Source organism: Melopsittacus undulatus, unplaced genomic scaffold (genome assembly GCF_012275295.1).
Source record: "Melopsittacus undulatus isolate bMelUnd1 unplaced genomic scaffold, bMelUnd1.mat.Z mat_scaffold_544_arrow_ctg1, whole genome shotgun sequence".
In the NCBI taxonomy this organism is placed as follows: domain Eukaryota; kingdom Metazoa; phylum Chordata; class Aves; order Psittaciformes; family Psittaculidae; genus Melopsittacus; species Melopsittacus undulatus.
The window spans coordinates 1-22,800 of record NW_022994408.1 but is presented as its reverse complement, the minus strand read 5'-3'; the positions used below and the strand labels follow the sequence as shown (position 1 = coordinate 22,800).

The 22,800-nt window shown below is 53.9% G+C and overlaps 1 protein-coding gene across 1 annotated transcript; it reads right to left on the bottom strand.

Moving 5' to 3' along the window:
- Window positions 1-303: 303 nt before the first annotated feature.
- PRODH2 (proline dehydrogenase 2) lies at window positions 304-21,306 on the bottom strand (the record flags this gene model as incomplete). Its single annotated transcript, XM_034074090.1, has 11 exons — window positions 304-355; window positions 7,022-7,184; window positions 7,936-8,021; window positions 10,585-10,689; window positions 11,285-11,451; window positions 14,466-14,615; window positions 15,769-15,852; window positions 16,255-16,332; window positions 16,900-17,020; window positions 18,365-18,531; window positions 21,199-21,306. Coding segments are annotated over 11 exons (1,281 nt in total), but the record flags the coding sequence as incomplete, so codon positions are not given.
- Window positions 21,307-22,800: the final 1,494 nt, after the last annotated feature.

Here is a 22,800-nt window from a genome sequence, read left to right as displayed (position 1 = left end):
GTGTGGGGCCGGCGCTATGGGGCCCGCGCGTGGGTCTGGGGCCGGCCCCGCTGTGGGTCGCTTGGTGGCGCCGGAGGTTGTATCCGTTCTTGAACTCCTTGGAGCACAGGGAGCAGATGTGGGGCCCTTTGCTCTTGGCCTTGCGCACTTGGGGGGCAGCCCCACAAGTGGGGGGCAAGGGGGGGGGGGGGTTTTAGGGCCCCTGCGTCCACGGTGCTGGGGGGGGGGAGGGGGGGGTTGGGGCGGGGGAAGGGGGGGGGTGGGTGGAGGGGGGGCCGATGGGGGGGGGGGCGGGGTCAGGGGTCAGGACCGGGAGGAGGTCGACCTGGAGGGGGTCCGAGGCGGTGGGGGGGGCCTGGAAGGGAGAGGGGGAGAGGTTAAGGGGGTGGACCAGTATGGACCAGTATAGACCAGTATGGACCAGTATAGACCAGTATGGACCAGTATGGACCAGTATAGACCAGTATGGACCAGTATAGACCAGTATAGACCAGTATGGACCAGTATGGACAGAATGGACCATATAGAACAGTATGGAGAAGTATGGACCAGTATGAACCGGTATGGACAGTATGGACCAGTATAGACCATATAGAGCAGTATGGACAGTATGGACCAGTATGGATCACTATAGACCAGTATGAACCAGTATAAACAGAATGGACAGTATGGACCAGTATGGACCATATAAAGCAGTATGGACCAGTAAGAACCAGTATGGACCAGTATGGACCATATAGAGCAGTATGGACAGTATGGAGCAGTATGAACCAGTATGGACCATATAGAGTACTATGGGTCAGTATGGACCAGTATGTACCAGTATGGAACAGTATAGAGCAGTACAGACCAGTATGAACCATATAGAGCAGTATAAACCAGTATGGAGCACTATAGACCACTATAGACCAGTATAAACCAGTACAGACAACACTGCCACCAGTGTCCCCATAGAACCCAGTGACCCCACAGCCCCATTACCTCCTATAGACCCATTGCCCCTCACTAGCCCCATAGGCACCCCTGGCCCCCATTACCCCCATTACACCCCATAGCCCCATAGGCCCCATTGCCCCCATAGGCCCCATAGGCCCATTACCCCCTATAGCCCCCCATTAGCCCCATAGCTCCATTACCCCTATAACCCCCATTAGCCCCATTGCCCCCATAGCCCCACATTAATCCCATTACCCCCCATAGCTCCATAGCCCCATTACCCTCTATAAGCCCCATAGCCCCCATTACCCCCTGTAGCCCCATAGCCTCCCATAGCCCCATTACCCCCATTACCCCCTATAGGCCCCCATTACCCTTATTGCACCCCATTGCCCTATAGCCCCCATTACCCCATTGCCCCATATCCCCATTGCCCCACATTACCACCCATAGCCCCCCATAGCCCCCTTAGCCCCATTGCCCCCATAGCCCCATTGACCCCATTACCCCCCATTACCACTATAGCCCCCCATTGCCCCATGCACCCCATAACCCCATTGCTTCCCATTACCCCCTATAGCCCCATAGCCCCATTATGCCCTATAGCCCCCCATTGACCCCATTACCCCAATTGCCCCCATTACCTCTCATTGCCCCATAGCCCCTTTACCCTCTATAACCCCCATAACCCCCTATAGCCCCATAGCCCCCATAACCCCCTATAACCCCTATAGCCCCACATTGCCCCCATTACCCCATAGCCTTCATTACCCCCATTATCCCCTATAGCTCCCCATTACCCTTACTGTGCCCCATAGCCCCATTACCCCCTATAACCCCCATTAACCCCATAGCTCCATTACCCCTTATAGGGCCCCATTAACCCCTACAACCCCCATAGCCCCCATTACCCCCATTGCTCCCCATTACCCCCATAACCTCAATTGCCCCTCATTGCCCCTGTAACCCCATTGCCCCCTATTAGCCCCTATAGCCTTATTGCCCCCCATAGCTCCATAGTCCCCCATAGCCCCCATTACCTCCCATAGCCCCCATTAGCCCTCATAAACCTCATTAGCCCCATTACCCCCCATTAATCCTATTACCCCCCATAGCCTCCCATTACCCCCATTACCCCCCATAGCCCCATTACCCCCATTAACCCCTATGGCCCTATAGCCCCCCATTAACCCCATAGCCCCCATTACCCCCCATAGCCCCCTATGGCCCCACAGCCCCCATTACTCCCATTACCCCCTATAGCCCCTTAGCCCCATATGGCTCCATAGCCCCCCATTAACCCCATAGCTTCCCATTACTCCCTATATCCCACATTGCCTCCCATTACCCCCATTACCCCCTATAGTCCCATAGCCCCATAGACCCCCATTAACCCCATTACCTCCTATAGCCCCATAGCTCCCTATAGTCCCATAGCCCCCATTACCCCCCATAGCCCCCCATTGCCCCATTAACCCTATAGCCCCATAGCTCCCCATTAACCCCATATTCCCCATTATCCCCTACAGCCCCATTACCCCCATTACCCCCCATAGCCCCCTATGGGCAATATAGCCCCATAGCCCCTATAGCTCCATAGCCTCCATTACCCCCTATAACCTCCATTACTCCCCATTACGCCCTATAGCCCCATTACCCCCATTACCCCCTATGGCCCCATTGCCCCCATAGTGCCCTATAGCCCCATAGCCCCATTACCCCCTATAGCTCCATAGTGTCATATAGCCCCATAGCCCCCATTACCCCCATTACCTCCCATAGCCCCATAGACCCTCATTACCCCCTATAACTCCCATAGCCCCCCATTACCCCCATTACCCCCCACAACCCCATAGCCCCATAGACCCCCATAGACCCCCATTACCCCCATAGCCCCATAGACCCCCATTACCTCTATAGCCCCATATCCCCCCTGTAGCCACATAGCCCCTTATAGCCCCATAGCCCCCATTAACCCCATAGCCTCTATTACCCCCTATAACTCCCATAGCCCCCCATAGCCCCATTACCCCCCATAGCCCCCATTAACCCCATAGCCCCTATGGCCCCATAGCCCCCCAGTAACCCCATTACCCCCTATAGTCCCATAGCCCCATAGACCCCCATTACCCCCATAGCCCCCATTATCCCCTATAGCCCCATAGTCCCCCATTAACCCCATTACCCCCCATAGCCCCACAGCCCCATAGCCCCCTATAGCCCCATAGCCCCTCATTACCCCCTATAGTCCCATTACCCCCATAGCCCCCATTACTCCCTATAGCCCCATAGCCCCCCATTACCCCCATTACCCCCCACAGCCCCATAGCCCCATTACCCCCATAGCCCCCATCAACCCCCATAGCCCCTTATAGCCCCATAGACCCCCATTACCCCCATAGCCCCCATTACCCCCTATAGCCCCATTAACCCCATAGCCCCATTACCCCCTATAGCCCCATAGCCCCATAGACCCCCATTATCCCCATTACCCCCATTAACCCTATAACCCCACAGCCCCATAGACCCCCATAGCCCCCATAGCCCCATAGCCCCCTATGGCCCCATCCCCCCCCGGTACCTGCAGCACGAACCGTTCCCACCCAGGCTCCATCTCGGTGGGGGGAGGGGGGAGCAGGGGGCGTGGCCAAGGGGAGGGGGGGGGAGGGGCGGAGCTTTTGGCGCGCCCGGGATGGCGGGAAACGAGGGCGGGGTTACCCCTTTTGGCGCGCCGGGAGCCGGGCGCGCGCGCGCGCTCCCCCCGCCCCTCACGTGGCCCCGCCCCCCCCTCACGTGGCCCCGCCCCCTTCCCCCCTCCTCGGCCTCTGATTGGACGAGGACGGAGCCGCTCACCCCGCACAAAATGGCCGCTCCCCCCACCCCGCCCCCCCCTCGTTCCCGTTCCGCAACGCGATTGGTTGAGGGGGATCACGTGATTAGAGGGAGCCACGCCCACTCGCTCCCCCCTCCCCTTCACCGCCATGTTAGGGGATGGGAGGGGCCGCACCGCGCATGCGCGCAGGATACGGCTCTGTTGCCACGGCAACCGCAGCCCCCCCTTGGTTTCGCTCTTTGCGCTGATTGGCTGATGGAAGCCACACCCCCTTTGTGGCCACGCCCCCTCCCCATTCACCTCTATATTACACGATGGGAAGGGCCGCACTGCGCATGCGCGGGTGCCCGGGCTCCGTTACCAAGGCAACCGCAGCCCCCCCCCTTGGTTTATCTCTTTGCGCTGATTGGCTGGTGGAAGCCACGCCCCCTTTGTGACCACGCCCCCCATACATGACCACGCCCCCTCCCCATTCCCCCCCCCCATTCGCCGCTATAGTACATGATGGGAGGGGCCGCACTGCGCATGCGCGCAGGCTCTGGCTCCGTTACCACGGCAACCGCAGCCCCCCCCCCTCCCGTTTCCCCCTTTACGCTCATTGGCTGAGAGAAGCCACGCCCCCGTCGTCTAAACCACACCCCCTTATGTGACCACGCCCCCTTTATGATCACGCCCCTCAGCTTATCTGGCCACGCCCCTTTGTGGCCACGCCCTCTCACTCCCCCCCCCCCCCCCCTTCGCCGCTATAGTACAGGATGGGAGGGCCCGGACCGCGCATGCGCGCAAGATCCGGCTCCGTTACCACGGCAACCGCGCCCCCCCCTTGGTTTTACCTCTTAGCTCTGATTGGCTGATAGAAGCCACGCCCCCTCCGCTTTACCACACCCCTCCCTTATATGGCCACGCCCCCTCCCTTTGTATGACCACGCCCCTTTTGCCACGCCCCTCCTTATACGGCTACGCCCTTTACCTTGACCCCGCCCCCTCCCCGTGAGGCCACGCCCCCTCCCGGCGGCCATTTTATGCAGCGACGCCCTCCCCATAGAAACCAATGGAGACGGTGGGGGAGGGGCAGAGACGTTTATTTTGGGCTGAATTGGGGCGATTTTAGGTCCTTTTTGGGTCCATTTTGTGCTATTTTGAGTCATTTCCCCCTCAGCAGCGCTTTCAGACCCATTTTGGGCTGATTTGCGTTGTTTTGGGGCCCGTTTGGGGGCAATTTTAGGGTCCCCTTTGTCCATCGCTGATTTGGGCTGATTCTGGCCAATTTTGGGTCATTTTGGGTCGTTTTCTATGGATTTGGGGCTATTTTTGCTCCTCGAGGCTGATTTGGGGCTATTTCGGTGAAATTTGGGTTAGTTTGGGTTTATTTGGGGCTAATTTTTCCCGATTTGGGCTCTTTTTCACCCCCACCCCCCTTCCCTGTGTGTTTTGTGCTCATTTAGCCTCACTTTGGCCAATTTTGGTCTCATTTCGGCTGATTTTGGTCAAAAAAGGTGATTTTTGCCATTTTCTGACTGATTTTGCCCTAATTTTGCCCTATTTTCCCTCTATTTCACTTTCCCCTCCCCCTTCTGTGTATTTTGTGCTGATTTCAGCTAATTTTGCTCTAAATTGGGCTTATTTTGGCCATTTTTGGGCTGCTTTGGGGCACTTTTGGGCCGATTTCACGCTAATTTCACACTATTTTCGCTCTATTTTTGCTCTTTTTTAGCTATTTTTGCTCTATTTTTTATCTATTTTCCATTTTCACACTTTTTCACTCTATTTTTGCTCATTTTTTGCTCTTTTCACTGTATTTTCACTGTATTTTCCCTATTTTCATTCTAATTTTGCTCTATTTTCTATTTTCCCTCTATTTTCACTCTATTTTTGCTCTTTTCACAATATTTTCACTATTTTTGCCCTATTTTTGCTCTATTTTCACGGTTTTCGCACTATTTTCACTCTATTTTTGCTCTCTTCACACAATTTTCACTATTTTCACTATTTTCACCATATTTTCACTGTATATGATTCGGAGACAACTCCAGGAACAAACTTGCCAACACAGTTTCCAAGCTCACAAGCAGGTATTCTTTATTCCGGCGCCAGCAGACACGGGGGATAACTCCTCCTAACGTGTGTCTCCCTTATTGCTACACAAGCCATCCTTATATAGCCCTTGGGCACACATACATATTCATGAGGTTACATATGGATTACATCATTTTCCAGAAAGCTCCCTGCATGCATACAGAATTCATTAGCACCAGAGACATAACAGTCCCCTTGTCCTCCTACTTATCAGTTAGTTTACCCATAGCCCATCCTGGACACCTGCTATTCCCAGATACTCCCTATCCCTGCGTCCTGTTTTTCTAGACTGTTTTTCTTAAAACTACCTCAACTAGAACGATTTATCTTATGCCAGTATGTTCTCTAGCTGGACTCTAGTTTTTCTTCTATGTACTAAGCACCTCAGTAACTTTCCACTGCTACTGCTACAAAGCCATCGAACTTAACATTACTTACAACTCATTTTAAAGGTTTATATATTCCATTTTGTGATTTTATGTTCCCCTTGTTTCATATATTCACTATTTTCGCTCTATTTTCAGTATTTTTGCACTATTTTTCTCTTTTTTCACACCATTCTCACTGTTTTCCGTCTATTTTCTCTATTTTCACTATTTCCACCATTTCCACTCTATTTTCACACCATTTTCACTATTTTCTCTTTATTTTCACTTTATTTTCACTATTTCCACTCTATTTTCACAGTATTTTCCCCATTTCCCCCCATTCTCACCCATTCCCGGACCCTCCTCCCCAGCTCAGCCAATAGGATCTCTCTCCTCCGCCATGCGCCCCAGCGCCCCCTGCCGGTGCTCACTGCTTCACTCTATTTCTGCTCTATTCTCACTATTCTCACTCTAATTTCACCCTATTTTCACTATTTTTGCCCTATTTTCTCTCCATTTTCACTATTTTCACTCTATTTTCTCTGTTTTCTCTCTATTTTCACTCTATTTTCACTTTTTTCTCTATATTTTCACTATTTTCTCTTTCTTTTTACTATTTTCACAATTTTCCCTCTATTTTCACTATTTTCACTCTATATTCACTATTTTCTCTTTATTTTTACGATTTTCACCATTTCACTCTATTTTCACACTATTTTCACTCTTTCCACTCTATTTCCACTCTATTTTCACTATTTTCACACTATTTTCACCATTTTCTCTCTATTTCCCCCCTATCCCCGCCCACTTCCGGACCCTCCTCCCCAGCTCAGCCAATAGGATCGCTCTCTCGGCCGCCGTGCGCAGCAGCGCCCCCTGCCGGTGCTCCTGCGCGCGCCGCAGCAGGTACGGGAGCACCGCCCCTTCCGGTCCCACCGGAACTGACTTGAAGGCCGAGAAACCGGAACCACCTGACCGGAAACGGGACCATAGCAACCGCATAGAGACACCATAGCAACCACATAGCAACAGTAACAGCCCATAATAACCCCATAGGAACAATAACATCCCATAATAACCACATAGAGACCCCATAATAACACTATAGCAACAATAACATCCCATAATAACCCCATAGGAACCGGAACATCCCATAATAATCCCATAGGAACCTCATAGGAAGCGGGACAGCCCATAATAACCCAATAATAACCCCATAGTAACAATAACATCTCATAATAACCCCATAGGAACCATTACATCCCATAGTAACCCCATAGCGACCCCATAGCAACTATTCCATCCCATAATAACCCCATAGTGACCCCATAGCACCCATTCCATCCCATAATAACCCCATAGCAACCATTCCATCCCATAATAACCCCATAGCAACCATCCCATAATAACCCCATAGCAACCATCCCATCCCATAATAACCCCCATAGCACCCATTCCATCCCATAATAACCCCATAGCAACCATCCCATCCCATAATAACCCCATAGCAACCATTCCATCCCATAATACCCCATAGCAACCATCCCATCCCATAATAACCCCATAGCAACCATTCCATCCCATAATACCCCCATAGCAACCATTCCATCCCATAATAACCCCATAGCAACCATTCCATCCCATAATAACCCCATAGCAACCATTCCATCCCATAATAACCCCCATAGCAACCATCCCATCCCATAATCCCCCAGGGCTCACCCAGCGCCAGGGTCACGTGATCACACATCCCATAGAGCTGCCCGAAGCAGACCCCCCCCCGGCGGGGGATGCCCAAGGCCTCCATGCTGCCATGGCAACGGGGACATCCCATAATGAGCACATGGTGACCCCATAGTGACCCCATAGTGACCCCATAGTGACCCCATAGTGACCCCATAGTGACCCCATAGTGACCATGCTGCCATGGCAACGGGGACATCCCATAATGAGCACATAGTGACCCCATAGTGACCCCATAGTGACCCCATAGTGACCATGCTGCCATGGAAACGGGGACATCCCATAATGAGCACATGATGGGGACCACGTGGTGACCCCATAGTGACCCCATAGTGACCCCATAGTGACCATGCTGCCATGGCAACGGGGACATCCCATAATGAGCACGTGATGGGGACCCCATAGTAACCCCATAGTGACCCCATAGTGATCCCATAGTGACCATGCTGCCATGGCAACGGGGACATCCCATAATGAGCACGTGATGGGGACCCCATAGTAACCCCATAGTGACCCCATAGTGACCCCATAGTGACCATGCTGCCATGGAAACGGGGACATCCCATAATGAGCACATGATGGGGACCACGTGGTGACCCCATAGTGACCCCATAGTGACCCCATAGTGACCATGCTGCCATGGCAACGGGGACATCCCATAATGAGCACGTGATGGGGACCCCATAGTAACCCCATAGTGACCCCATAGTGACCCCATAGTGACCCCATAGTGATCCCATAGTGACCATGCTGCCATGGCAACGGGGACATCCCATAATGAGCACGTGGGGACCCCATAGTGACCCCATAGTGACCCCATAGTGACCATGCTGCCATGGCAACGGGGACATCCCATAATGAGCACGTGGGGACCCCATAGTGACCCCATAGTGACCCCATAGTGACCATGCTGCCATGGCAACGGGGACAGCCCATAATGAGCACGTGATGACCCCATAGTGACCCCATAGTGACCACATAGTGACCCCATAGTGACCATGCTGCCATGGCAACGGGGACATCCCATAATGAGCACGTGATGGGGACCCCATAGTAACCCCATAGTGACCCCATAGTGATCCCATAGTGACCATGCTGCCATGGCAACGGGGACATCCCATAATGAGCACGTGGGGACCCCATAGTGACCCCATAGTGACCATGCTGCCATGGAAACGGGGACATCCCATAATGAGCACATGATGGGGACCACGTGGTGACCCCATAGTGACCCCATAGTGACCATGCTGCCATGGCAACGGGGACATCCCATAATGAGCACGTGATGGGGACCCCATAGTAACCCCATAGTGACCCCATAGTGATCCCATAGTGACCATGCTGCCATGGCAACGGGGACATCCCATAATGAGCACGTGGGGACCCCATAGTGACCCCATAGTGACCCCATAGTGACCATGCTGCCATGGAAACGGGGACATCCCATAATGAGCACATGATGGGGACCACGTGGTGACCCCATAGTGACCCCATAGTGACCATGCTGCCATGGCAACGGGGACAGCCCATAATGAGCACGTGATGACCCCATAGTGACCCCATAGTGACCACATAGTGACCCCATAGTAACCACATAGTGACCCCATAGTGACCCCATAGTGACCCCATAGTGACCCCATAGTGACCCCATAGTGACCATGCTGCCATGGCAACGGGGACAGCCCATAATGAGCACGTGGTGACCCCATAGTGACCCCATAGTGACCCCATAGTAACCCCATAGTGACCCCATAGTGACCATGCTGCCATGGCAACGGGGACATCCCATAATGAGCACGTGATGGTGTCATGTGGCCACCACGTGGGGACCCCATAGTAACCACATGGTGACCATAACATCCCATAATAACCCCATAGTGACCCCATAGTGACCATAATATCCCATAGTAACCCCCATAGTAACCACATAGCGACTGCAGCATCCCATAATAACCACATAGTAACCCCATAGTAACCACACAGTGACCCCATAGTAACCGTAACATCCCATAATAACCCCATAGTAACTCCTTAGTAACCACATAGTGACCCCACAGTGACCATAACATCCCATAGTAATCACATGGTGACCATAACATCCCATAATAACCCCATAGCAACCCCATAGTGACCATAACACCCCATAATAACCCCATAGGAAACCCATAGCAACCATAACATCCCATGATACCCCCATAGTGACCCCACAGGACCCACACTTATGGGGCAGAGGACCTGATAACCCCATAGAGACCTATAGAGATGCATAGAGCCCCATAGTGCCCCATAGAGCCCTATAGGAACCCCATAGAGCCTCATAGAGCCCTATAGGAACCCCATAGAGACCCCATAGAGCCCCATAGAGCCCCATAGAGACCCATAGAGCCCCATAGAGCCCCATAGAGCCCTATAGAGACCCATAGAGACCCATAGAGACCCATAGCGCCCCATAGAGCCCAATAGAGACCCATAGAGCCACATAGAGACCCCATAGAGACCCATAGAGCCCCATAGAGCCCCATAGAGACCCATAGAGACCCATAGAGCCCCATAGAGCCCCATAGAGACCCATAGAGACCCATAGAGCCCCATAGAGCCCCATAACCCCCACATGTGGGGCAGACCCACCGCTGCACTGCCTGCATCACTGAGGCCTCATTGTGTGTGGCAACCATGAGCCTGACCCGATCCTGGACCACCAGTGCCAGAGCCAGCTCCAGACAGGCCCCATAGCTGTGGGGTGAGACCCATAGGGAACCATAGGGAACCATAGGGACATATAGAGACACATAGAGACACATAGAGACACATAGAGACCATAGAGACACATAGAGACCCATAGAGACCATAGAGACACATAGAGACCATAGAGACACATAGAGACACATAGAGACACATAGAAACCCATAGAGACCCCATAGAGTCCCATAGAGGCCCCATAGACACCCAGAGAGCCCCATGGAGACCCCATAGAGACCCCATAGAGACCCATAGAGACCCCATCGAGACCCCAGAGGCCCCATAGACACCCATAGAGACCCCATAGAGGCCCCATAGAGACCCCATAGAGACCCATAGAGACCCCATAGAGACCCCATAGAGACCCCATAGAGGCCCCATAGAGACCCCATAGAGACCCCATAGAGACCCATAGAGACCCCATAGAGACCCCATAGAGACCCCATAGAGACCCATAGAGACCCCATAGAGACCCCATAGAGGCCATATAGAGACCCATAGAGACCCCATAGAGACCCCATAGAGACCCCATAGAACCCCATAGAGCCCCATAGAGACCCCATAGAGACCCATAGGACCCCCCAGACACCTGAGGTGTGTGGCCTCCAATGTGGGGTGCAGTGGGTCTGGGACCCCCAACCTCTGGGCCCTGATCCTCTCCTCCTCCAGGTAGGCTCCTCGGACCAGCTTCACCCCATAGCCAGCCCCATAGCGCCGGGCCCAGGAGGCTTCCATGGTCAGCATCTGCTCAGCGCCCTGCCCCATAGAGACACATAGAGACACATAGAGACCATAGAGACACATAGAGACACATAGAGACCCATAGAGACATATAGAGACACATAGAGACACATAGAGACACATAGAGACACATAGAGACACATAGAGACCATAGAGACCCATAGAGACCCATAGAGACACATAGAGACCCATAGAGACACATAGAGACACATAGAGACACATAGAGACCCATAGAGACACATAGAGACACATAGAGACCATAGAGACCCATAGAGACACATAGAGACACATAGAGACACATAGAGACCCATAGAGACCCATAGAGACACATAGAGACCCATAGAGACACATAGAGACACATAGAGACCCATAGAGACACATAGAGACCATAGAGACCAATAGAGACACATAGAGACACATAGAGACACATAGAGACCCATAGAGACCCATAGAGACACATAGAGACCCATAGAGACCCATAGAGACCCCATAGAGCCCCATAGAGACACATAGAGACCCCATAGGGACCCATAGAGCCCCATAGAGACCCCATAGAGACCCCATAGAGACCCATAGAGCCCCATAGAGCCCCATAGAGACCCCATAGAGCCCCATAGAGACCCATAGAGACCCATAGAGACCCATAGAGACCCCATAGAGCCCCATAGAGCCCCATAGAGACCCCATAGAGCCCCATAGAGACCCATAGAGACCCCATAGAGCCCCATAGAGCCCCATAGAGACCCATAGAGACCCATAGAGACCCCATAGAGCCCCATAGAGACCCATAGAGACCCATAGAGACCCCATAGAGCCCCACAGAGCCCCATAGAGCCCCATAGAGCCCCATAGAGACCCATAGAGACCCCAAAGAGCCCCATAGAGCCCCATAGAGACCCATAGAGACCCATAGAGACCCCATAGAGCCCCATAGAGACCCATAGAGACCCATAGAGACCCCATAGAGCCCCATAGAGACCCATAGAGACCCCATAGAGACCATAGACACCCCATAGAGACCCCATAGAGCCCCATAGAGACCCCATAGAGCCCCATAGAGACCCATAGACACCCCATAGAGACCCCATAGAGCCCTATAGAGACCCATAGATCCCCATAGAGCCCCATAGAGACCCCATAGAGACCCCATAGAGACGCATAGAGACCCCATAGAGCCCCATAGAGACACATAGAGACCCATAGAGACCCATAGAGCCCCATAGAGCCCCATAGAGACCCATAGAGACCCATAGAGACCCATAGAGACACATAGAGACACATAGAGACACATAGAGACCATAGAGACCCATAGAGACACATAGAGACACATAGAGACACATAGAGACACATAGAGACCATAGAGACACATAGAGACCCATAGAGACCCATAGAGCCCCATAGAGCCCCATAGAGACCCATAGAGACCCATAGAGACCCATAGAGACACATAGAGACACATAGAGACACATAGAGACACATAGAGACCATAGAGACCCATAGAGACACATAGAGACACATAGAGACCCATAGAGACCCATAGAGACACATAGAGACCATAGAGACACATAGAGACCCATAGAGACACATAGAGACCCATAGAGCCCCATAGAGCCCCATAGAGACCCATAGAGACCCATAGAGACCCATAGAGACACATAGAGACACATAGAGACACATAGAGACACATAGAGACCCATAGAGACACATAGAGACACATAGAGACACATAGAGACACATAGAGACACATAGAGACCATAGAGACCCATAGAGACACATAGAGACCATAGAGACCCATAGAGACCCATAGAGACACATAGAGACCCCATAGAGACCATAGAGACCCATAGAGACACATAGAGACCCATAGAGACACATAGAGACCCATAGAGACCCATAGAGACCCATAGAGACCCATAGAGACACATAGAGACCATAGAGACCCATAGAGACCCATAGAGACACATAGAGACCCCATAGAGACCATAGAGACCCATAGAGACCCATAGAGACCATAGAGACACATAGAGACACATAGAGACACATAGAGACCCCATAGAGACCCCATAGAGACCCCATAGGGACCCATAGAGCCCCATAGAGACCCCATAGAGACACAGAGACACATAGAGACACATAGAGACCCACAGAGACACATAGAGACCCATAGAGACACATAGAGACCATAGAGACCCATAGAGACCCATAGAGACACATAGAGACACATAGAGACCATAGAGACCCATAGAGACACATAGAGACCATAGAGACACATAGAGACCCATAGAGACCATAGAGACACATAGAGACACATAGAGACCCATAGAGACACATAGAGACACATAGAGACACATAGAGACCCCATAGAGACCCCATAGGGACCCATAGAGCCCCATAGAGACCCCATAGAGACCCCATAGGGACCCATAGAGCCCCATAGAGACCCCATAGAGACCCCATAGAGACCCATAGAGCCCCATAGAGCCCCATAGAGACCCCATAGAGACCCCATAGAGACCCATAGAGCCCCATAGAGACCCCATAGAGACCCCATAGAGCCCCATAGAGACCCATAGAGACCCCATAGAGACCCCATAGAGACCCCATAGAGACCCATAGAGACCCCATAGAGCCCCATAGAGACCCCATAGAGACCCCATAGAGCCCCATAGAGACCCCATAGAGCCCCATAGAGCCCCATAGAGCCCCATAGAGACCCCATAGAGCCCCATAGAGACCCCATAGAGACCCATAGAGCCCCATAGAGACCCCATAGAGCCCCATAGAGCCCCATAGAGACCCCATAGAGCCCCATAGAGCTCCATAGAGCCCCATAGAGACCCCATAGAGCCCCATAGAGACCCCATAGAGACCCATAGAGCCCCATAGAGATCCATAGAGACCCCATAGAGACCCCATAGAGCCCCATAGAGACCCATAGAGACCCATAGAGCCCCATAGAGCCCCATAGAGCCCCATAGACCCCCCAGCCCCCCATCTATGGGGCTGCCCCACAGCCCCTCCCCCCTCACCCGCACATAGGCCTGCACTGTGCTCCAGACTCGAGGCTCCGCCCCCCGGTTGTGCCGACCAATCAGAGCCAGGGTCATGACCCGCAGCGCCCCCTGCAGGTGGGTCTGCTCCGCGTCCACCATGAGGGTCACCCCCTGAGCCACAGCCGCCTATGGGACCCATTGATGCTATGGGGCTGCCCCATTGATGCTATGGGGCTGCCCCATTGATGCTATGGGGCTGGACCCACTGATGCTATGGGGCTGGAGCCACATAGGGACCCATTGATTCTATGGGGCTGCCCCATTGATGCTATGGGGCTGGACCCATTGATGCTATGGGGCTGCCCCATTGATTCTATGGGGCTGCCCCATTGATGCTATGGGGCTGCCCCATGGATGCTATGGGGCTGGACCCATTGATGCTATGGGGCTGGACCCATTGATGCTATGGGGCTGCCCCATTGATGCTATGGGGCTGGACCCATTGATGCTATGGGGCTGCCCCATTGATTCTATGGGGCTGCCCCATTGATGCTATGGGGCTGCCCCATGGATGCTATGGGGCTGGACCCATTGATGCTATGGGGCTGGACCCATTGATGCTATGGGGCTGGAGCCATTGATGCTATGGGGCTGGACCCATTGATGCTATGGGGCTGGACCCATGGATGCTATGGGGCTGGACCCATGGATGCTATGGGGCTGGACGCATTGATTGTATGGGGCTGGACCCATTGATGCTATGGGGCTGCCCCATTGATGCTATGGGGCTGGACACATTGATGCTATGGGGCTGCCCCATTGATGCTATGGGGCTGCCCCATTGATTCTATGGGGCTGGACCCATGGATGCTATGGGGCTGGAGCCATTGATGCTATGGGGCTGGACCCATGGATGCTATGGGGCTGGACGCATTGATTGTATGGGGCTGGACCCATTGATGCTATGGGGCTGGACACATTGATGCTATGGGGCTGGACCCATTGATGCTATGGGGCTGCCCCATTGATGCTATGGGGCTGGACACATTGATGCTATGGGGCTGCCCCATTGATGCTATGGGGCTGCCCCATTGATGCTTTGGGGCTGGACCCATTGATGCTATGGGGCTGGACCCATATTGAGACACATTGATTCTATGGGGCTGCCCCATTGATGCTATGGGGCTGGACCCATTGATTCTATGGGGCTGCCCCATTGATGCTATGGGGCTGGACACACATTGGGACCCATTGATTCTATGGGGCTGGACCCATTGATGCTATGGGGCTGGAGCCACATAGGGACCCATTGATTCTATGGGGCTGCCCCACACCTCACCTGGGCCACGCTGTCCAAGCGCCGCAGGGAGGCCCCAAGGTGCTGGTTCTGCTGTGGGGTCAGGAAGGGCAGGGACGGAGCAACCTATGGGGCAGACCCACAAGTTATGGGGCACAATGAGATCTATGGGGCACGATATGGGGCACATTGGGGTCTATGGGGAAGGTTATGGGGCACATTGGGGTCTATGGGGCAGGCTATGGGGCTCATTGGGTTCTATGGGGCAGGCTATGGGTCACATTGAGCTCTATGGGGCAAGCTGTGGGGCTCATTGAGCTCTATGGGGCAGGCTATGGGGCTCAATGGTCTCTATGGGGCAGGCTATGGGGCTCATTGGTCTCTATGGGGCAGGTAATGGGTCACATTGAGCTCTATGGGGCAAGCTGTGGGGCTCATTGAGCTCTATGGGGCAGGCTATGGGGCACAATGGGGCAGGTTATGGGTCTCATTGCCCTCTATGGGGCACCCTATAGGTCTCAGCCCCACCTTGCCCCCCATGGCCTCAATGAAGAGCTCTGGTGTCACCTCCGTTCCCGGCTCCTGCATCCGCTGCTGAATGGTGGCCTATGGGGAGATGTGGGGCTCACTTATGGGGCTGGGCCAGACCCCCCATGTGCCCCATAGATCCTATGGGGCAGCCCCATAGATTCTATAGGGCACCCCATAGATCCCATAGGGCAGCCCCATAGATCCTATAGGGCACCCCATAGATCCCATAGGGCAGCCCCATAGATCCTATAGGGCAGCCCCATATATTCTATAGGGCAGCTCCATAGATCCTATAGGGCAGTACCATAGATCCTATAGGGCAGCCCCATAGATCTATAGGGCAGCCCCATAGATCCTATAGGGCAGCCCCATAGATCTATGGGGCAGCCCCACAGATTCTATAGGGCAGCTCCATTGATTCTATGGGGCAGCCCCACAGATTCTATAGGGCAGCCCCATAGATTCTATAGGGCAGCCACATAGATTCTATAGGGCAGCCACATAGATTCTATAGGGCAGCCCCATAGATCCTATAGGGCAGCCCCATAGATTCTATAGGGCAGCCGCATAGATCCTATAGGGCAGACCCATAGATTCTATAGGCCAGCCCCATAGACTCTATGGGGCAGCCCCATAACCTACGCAGAGCTCGGCGTCCATCATGGCCGTCACCTTCAGCTGCATCATGGCCCCAGGCCCTGTGGCTGCCGCCAGCCCCACACATTCCAGGGCTGCCCCATGGTTGGCATCGAACCAGCTCTCACTGCCCCACACATGGGGGGAGATGTGGGGCAGGGTTAGAACTGACCCATAGAGAGCAATGGGAGACATAGACCACCCCATAGAGCCCCAGAGACAACCGCATAGCAACCCATAGCTTGCCCCATATAGCCCCATAGAGCCCAATGTGCCCCATAACCCACCCCATAGCGCCCCATACCCGCCACATATCCCACCATAGCAGCCCCATAGCCCCAAATAGACCCCCCATAGACACCCATAGAGACCCCATAGAGCCCCATAGACCCCATAGCACCCCATAGAGCCCCATAGATGCCCATAGAGCCCTACAGAGCCCCACAGCGCACCATAGACCCCCATAGAGCGCCATAGAGCACCATAGAGACACATAGAGCTCCATAGATCCCCATAGACCCCATAGCCCCCATAGCCCCATAGACCCCATAGATCCCCATAGAGCCCCATAGACCCCATAGACCCCATAGATCCCCATAGACCCCATAGAGCCCCATTGACCCCCATAGAGCCCCATAGCCCCCATAGCCCCCATAGACCCCCATAGACCCCATAGAGCCCCATAGACCCCCATAGACCCCATAGACACCCCATAGACCCCCATAGACCCCCATAGACCCCATAGACCCCATAGACCCCATAGAGCCCCCATAGACCCCCATAGACCCCATAGACCCCCATAGACCCCCATAGACCCCATAGACCCCCATAGCCCCCATAGACCCCCATAGACCCCATAGACCCCATAGAGCCCCATAGAGCCCCATAGACCCCATAGACCCCATAGACCCCATAGACCCCATAGAGCCCATAGCCCCCATAGAGCCCCATAGACCCCATAAACCCCCATAGACCCCATAGACCCCATAGACCCCCATAGACCCTATAGACCCCATAGAGCCCCATAGACCCCATAAACCCCCATAGACCCCATAGACCCCATAGACCCCCATAGACCCCATAGACCCCATAGAGCCCCATAGATCCCCATAGACCCCATAGACCCCATAGACCCCATAGAGCCCATAGCCCCCATAGATCCCCATAGACCCCATAGACCCCATAGACCCCATAGACCCCATAGCCCCCATAGATCCCCATAGACCCCATAGACCCCATAGACCCCATAGACCCCATAGAGCCCATAGCCCCCATAGACCCCCATAGACCCCATAGACCCCCATAGACCCCATAGACCCCATAGAGCCCCATAGATCCCCATAGACCCCATAGACCCCATAGACCCCATAGAGCCCATAGCCCCCATAGATCCCCATAGACCCCATAGACCCCATAGACCCCATAGCCCCATAGCCCCCATGACCCCCTGACCCCATGACCCCTCTCTCACCCCTGCTGGCCCCGCCCCCCGGGGCTCTCGCAGGGCAGCGCCAGGGCAGCGCGCAGCCCCTCAGTGCGCAGGCGCGCGGCCGTCTGCAGTGCGCATGCGCGGTCCGGGCCGGCCACGAACTGCGCGTACACGGCCGCGCGCAGGGGGGGAGGGGCCAGAGGGAGGAGCTGGGGGGGGAGGGGAGACCATAGAGATCAATGGGACCCATAGAGATCAATGGGGACCCATAGAGATCAATGGGACCCATAGAGATCAATGGGACCCATAGAGATCAATGGGACACATAGAGATCAATGGGACACATAGAGATCAATGGGACACATAGAGATCAATGGGGCCCATAGAGATCAATGGGACCCATAGGGATCAATGGGACCCATAGAGATCAATGGGGCCCATAGAGATCAATGGGACACATAGAGATCAATGGGACACATAGAGATCAATGGGACCCATAGAGATCAATGGGGACCATAGAGATCAATGGGACCCATAGAGATCAATGGGGACCCATAGAGATCAATGGGACACATAGAGATCAATGGGACCCATAGAGATCAATGGGACACATAGAGATCAATGGGACACATAGAGATCAATGGGACACATAGAGATCAATGGGACCCATAGAGATCAATGGGACACATAGAGATCAATGGGACCCATAGAGATCAATGGGGACCATAGAGATCAATGGGACCCATAGAGATCAATGGGGACCCATAGAGATCAATGGGACACATAGAGATCAATGGGACCCATAGAGATCAATGGGACACATAGAGATCAATGGGACACATAGAGATCAATGGGACCCATAGAGATCAATGGGACACATAGAGATCAATGGGACCCATAGGGATCAATGGGACACATAGAGATCAATGGGACCCATAGAGATCAATGGGGACCATAGAGATCAATGGGACCCATAGAGATCAATGGGACCCATAGAGATCAATGGGGACCATAGAGATCAATGGGACACATAGAGATCAATGGGACCCATAGAGATCAATGGGGCCCATAGAGATCAATGGGACACATAGAGATCAATGGGGACCCATAGAGATCAATGGGACCCATAGAGATCAATGGGGCCCATAGAGATCAATGGGACACATAGAGATCAATGGGACACATAGAGATCAATGGGGCCCATAGAGATCAATGGGGCCCATAGAGATCAATGGGGACCCATAGAGATCAATGGGACACATAGAGATCAATGGGACCCATAGAGATCAATGGGACACATAGAGATCAATGGGACACATAGAGATCAATGGGACACATAGAGATCAATGGGACACATAGAGATCAATGGGACCCATAGAGATCAATGGGACACATAGAGATCAATGGGGACCATAGAGATCAATGGGACACATAGAGATCAATGGGACCAATAGGGATCAATGGGACACATAGAGATCAATGGGACACATAGAGATCAATGGGACACATAGAGATCAATGGGACCCATAGAGATCAATGGGACACATAGAGATCAATGGGACCCATAGGGATCAATGGGACACATAGGGATCAATGGGACCCATAGAGATCAATGGGACACATAGAGATCAATGGGACCCATAGAGATCAATGGGACCCATAGAGATCAATGGGACACATAGAGATCAATGGGACACATAGAGATCAATGGGACACATAGAGATCAATGGGACACATAGAGATCAATGGGACCCATAGAGATCAATGGGACACATAGAGATCAATGGGGACCATAGAGATCAATGGGACACATAGAGATCAATGGGACCAATAGGGATCAATGGGACACATAGAGATCAATGGGACACATAGAGATCAATGGGACACATAGAGATCAATGGGACCCATAGAGATCAATGGGACACATAGAGATCAATGGGACCCATAGGGATCAATGGGACACATAGGGATCAATGGGACACATAGAGATCAATGGGGACACATAGAGATCAATGGGACCCATAGGGATCAATGGGACACATAGAGATCAATGGGACACATAGAGATCAATGGGACACATAGAGATCAATGGGACACATAGAGACACCATAGAGCCCCATAGAGACTATAGAAACACATAGAGACACAGAGCCCCATAGAGCCCCATAGAGACCCCATAGAGCCCCATAGAAACCCATAGACCCCATGGAGCCCCATAGACCCCATAGCGCCCCATAGATCCCCATAGACCCCATAGATCCCCATAGACCCCCATAGATCCCCATAGAGACCCATAGACCCCATAGACCCCCATAGACCCCATAGACCCCCATAGAGACCCCATAGATCCCCATAGATCCCCATAGACCCCCATAGACCCCATAGATCCCCATAGAACCCCATAGAGCCCCATAGATCCCCATAGATCCCCATAGACCCCATAGATCCCCATAGAGCCCCATAGACCCCATAGCGCCCCATAGACCCCCATAGAGCCCCATAGACCCCATAGACCCCATAGAGCCCCATAGAGCCCCATAGACCCCATAGACCCCATAGAGCCCCATAGACCCCATAGAGCCCCATAGAGCCCCATAGATCCCCATAGATCCCATAGAGCCCCATAGACCCCCATAGATCCCCATAGACCCCATAGACCCCATAGACCCCCATAGATCCCCATAGACCCTCATAGAGACCCATAGACCCCATAGACCCCCATAGACCCCCATAGACCCTCATAGACCCCATAGACCCCCATAGACCCCCATAGACCCCATAGAGCCCCATAGACCCCATAGAGCCCCATAGACCCCATAGACCCCATAGACCGCCATGACCCCCTGACCCCCTGACCCCCCCGTGACCCCGCTCACCCGCCCCGCCCCCCGCACGAGCGCGGGCCGCGCGCACAGCCCCAGCACCAGCAGCGCGCGCAGCAGTTCCCGCGCGCGCCGGCCCCGGAGCCCCTCCCCCCCCAGCAGCTGCAGGGAGGGGGGAGGGGGGGGGAGGAAGGGGGAGGGGCCTGGGGGGGGCGGAGCCTCAGAGACGTGACCTATAGACACGTGACCCATAGAGCCCGGACCTATAGATTCTGGCCCCATAGATCCCGATCCTGGCCCCATAGAGCTCTGCCCTATAGATCCTGAGCCCTGCCCCATAGATCCCTGCCCCATAGAAACCCCTCCCTGCCCCATAGATCCCTGCCCTATAGATCCCTGCCCCATAGAAACCCCTCCCTGCCCCATAGAGCCCTGCCCTATAGAGCCTGAGCCTGGACCTATAGATCCTGGACCCATAGATCCCTGCCCCATAAAGCCCTGATCCACAGATCCTTGACCCATAGATACGTGCCCCATAGATCCCGATCCCTGCCCCATAGAGCCTTGCCCCATAGAGCCTGGACCCATAGAGCCCGGACCCATAGATCCCTGCCCTATAGATTCGTGCCCCATAGATCCCGATCCTGGCCCCATAGATCCCGATCCCTGCCCCATAGAACCCCCTCCTTGCCCTATAGAACGTTGCTCTTGCCCCATAGATCCCAATCCCGGAGCCATAGCTCCTTGCCCCATAGATCCCGGACCCATAGAGCCTGGACCCATAGATCCTGATCCCTGCCCCATAGATCCCTGCCCCATAGAAACCCCTCCCTGCCCCATAGAGCCCGGACCCATAGAGCCCTGCCCTACAGAGCCTTGCTCTTGCCCCACAGATCCCAATCCCGACCCCATAGATCCCAGCCCTATAGATCCTGGCCCCATAGAGCCCTGTGCCATAGAGCCCGATCCCTGCCCCATAGATTCTGATTCCTGCCCCATAGATCCCTGCCCCATAGATCCCTGCCCCATAGATCCCTGCCCCATAGAGATCCCTCCCTGCCCCATAGAGCCCTCCCCCATAGATCCTGATCCCTGCCCCATAGATCCCGGCCCCATAGATCCTGTCTCCGGCTTCTGCCCCCCGAAGCCCCAGAGCCGCCTCTGCCCCATAGCCTGTGCAAAGGTCGGGGTCTGCTGTGGGGCTGGCCTTAAATGGGAGCTCCCACCCCATAGATACACATTAACCCGGCCCCACACGGGTCAGTGCCCCACAGCGAGGGGTCAATGGGGGAGGTACCATGGGGCCTCCTATGGGGCCTCCTATGGGGCACCCTATGGGGCCTGTTATAGGGCACGCTATGGGGTGCACTATGGGGCACCCTATGGGGCACGCTATGGGGCGTGCTATGGGGTATGCAATGCAGCACGCTATGGAGTGCACTATGGGGCGCCCTATGGGGCACTCTATGGGGCCTGTTATAGGGCACACTATGGGGTGCGCTATGGGGCACCCTATGGGGCACTCTATGGGGCCTGTTATAGGGCACACTATGGGGTGCGCTATGGGGCACCCTATGGGGCACACAATGGGGCACTATGGGGCAACCTATGGGGTGTGCTATGGGGCAGTGCTATGGGGCATGCAATGCAACATGC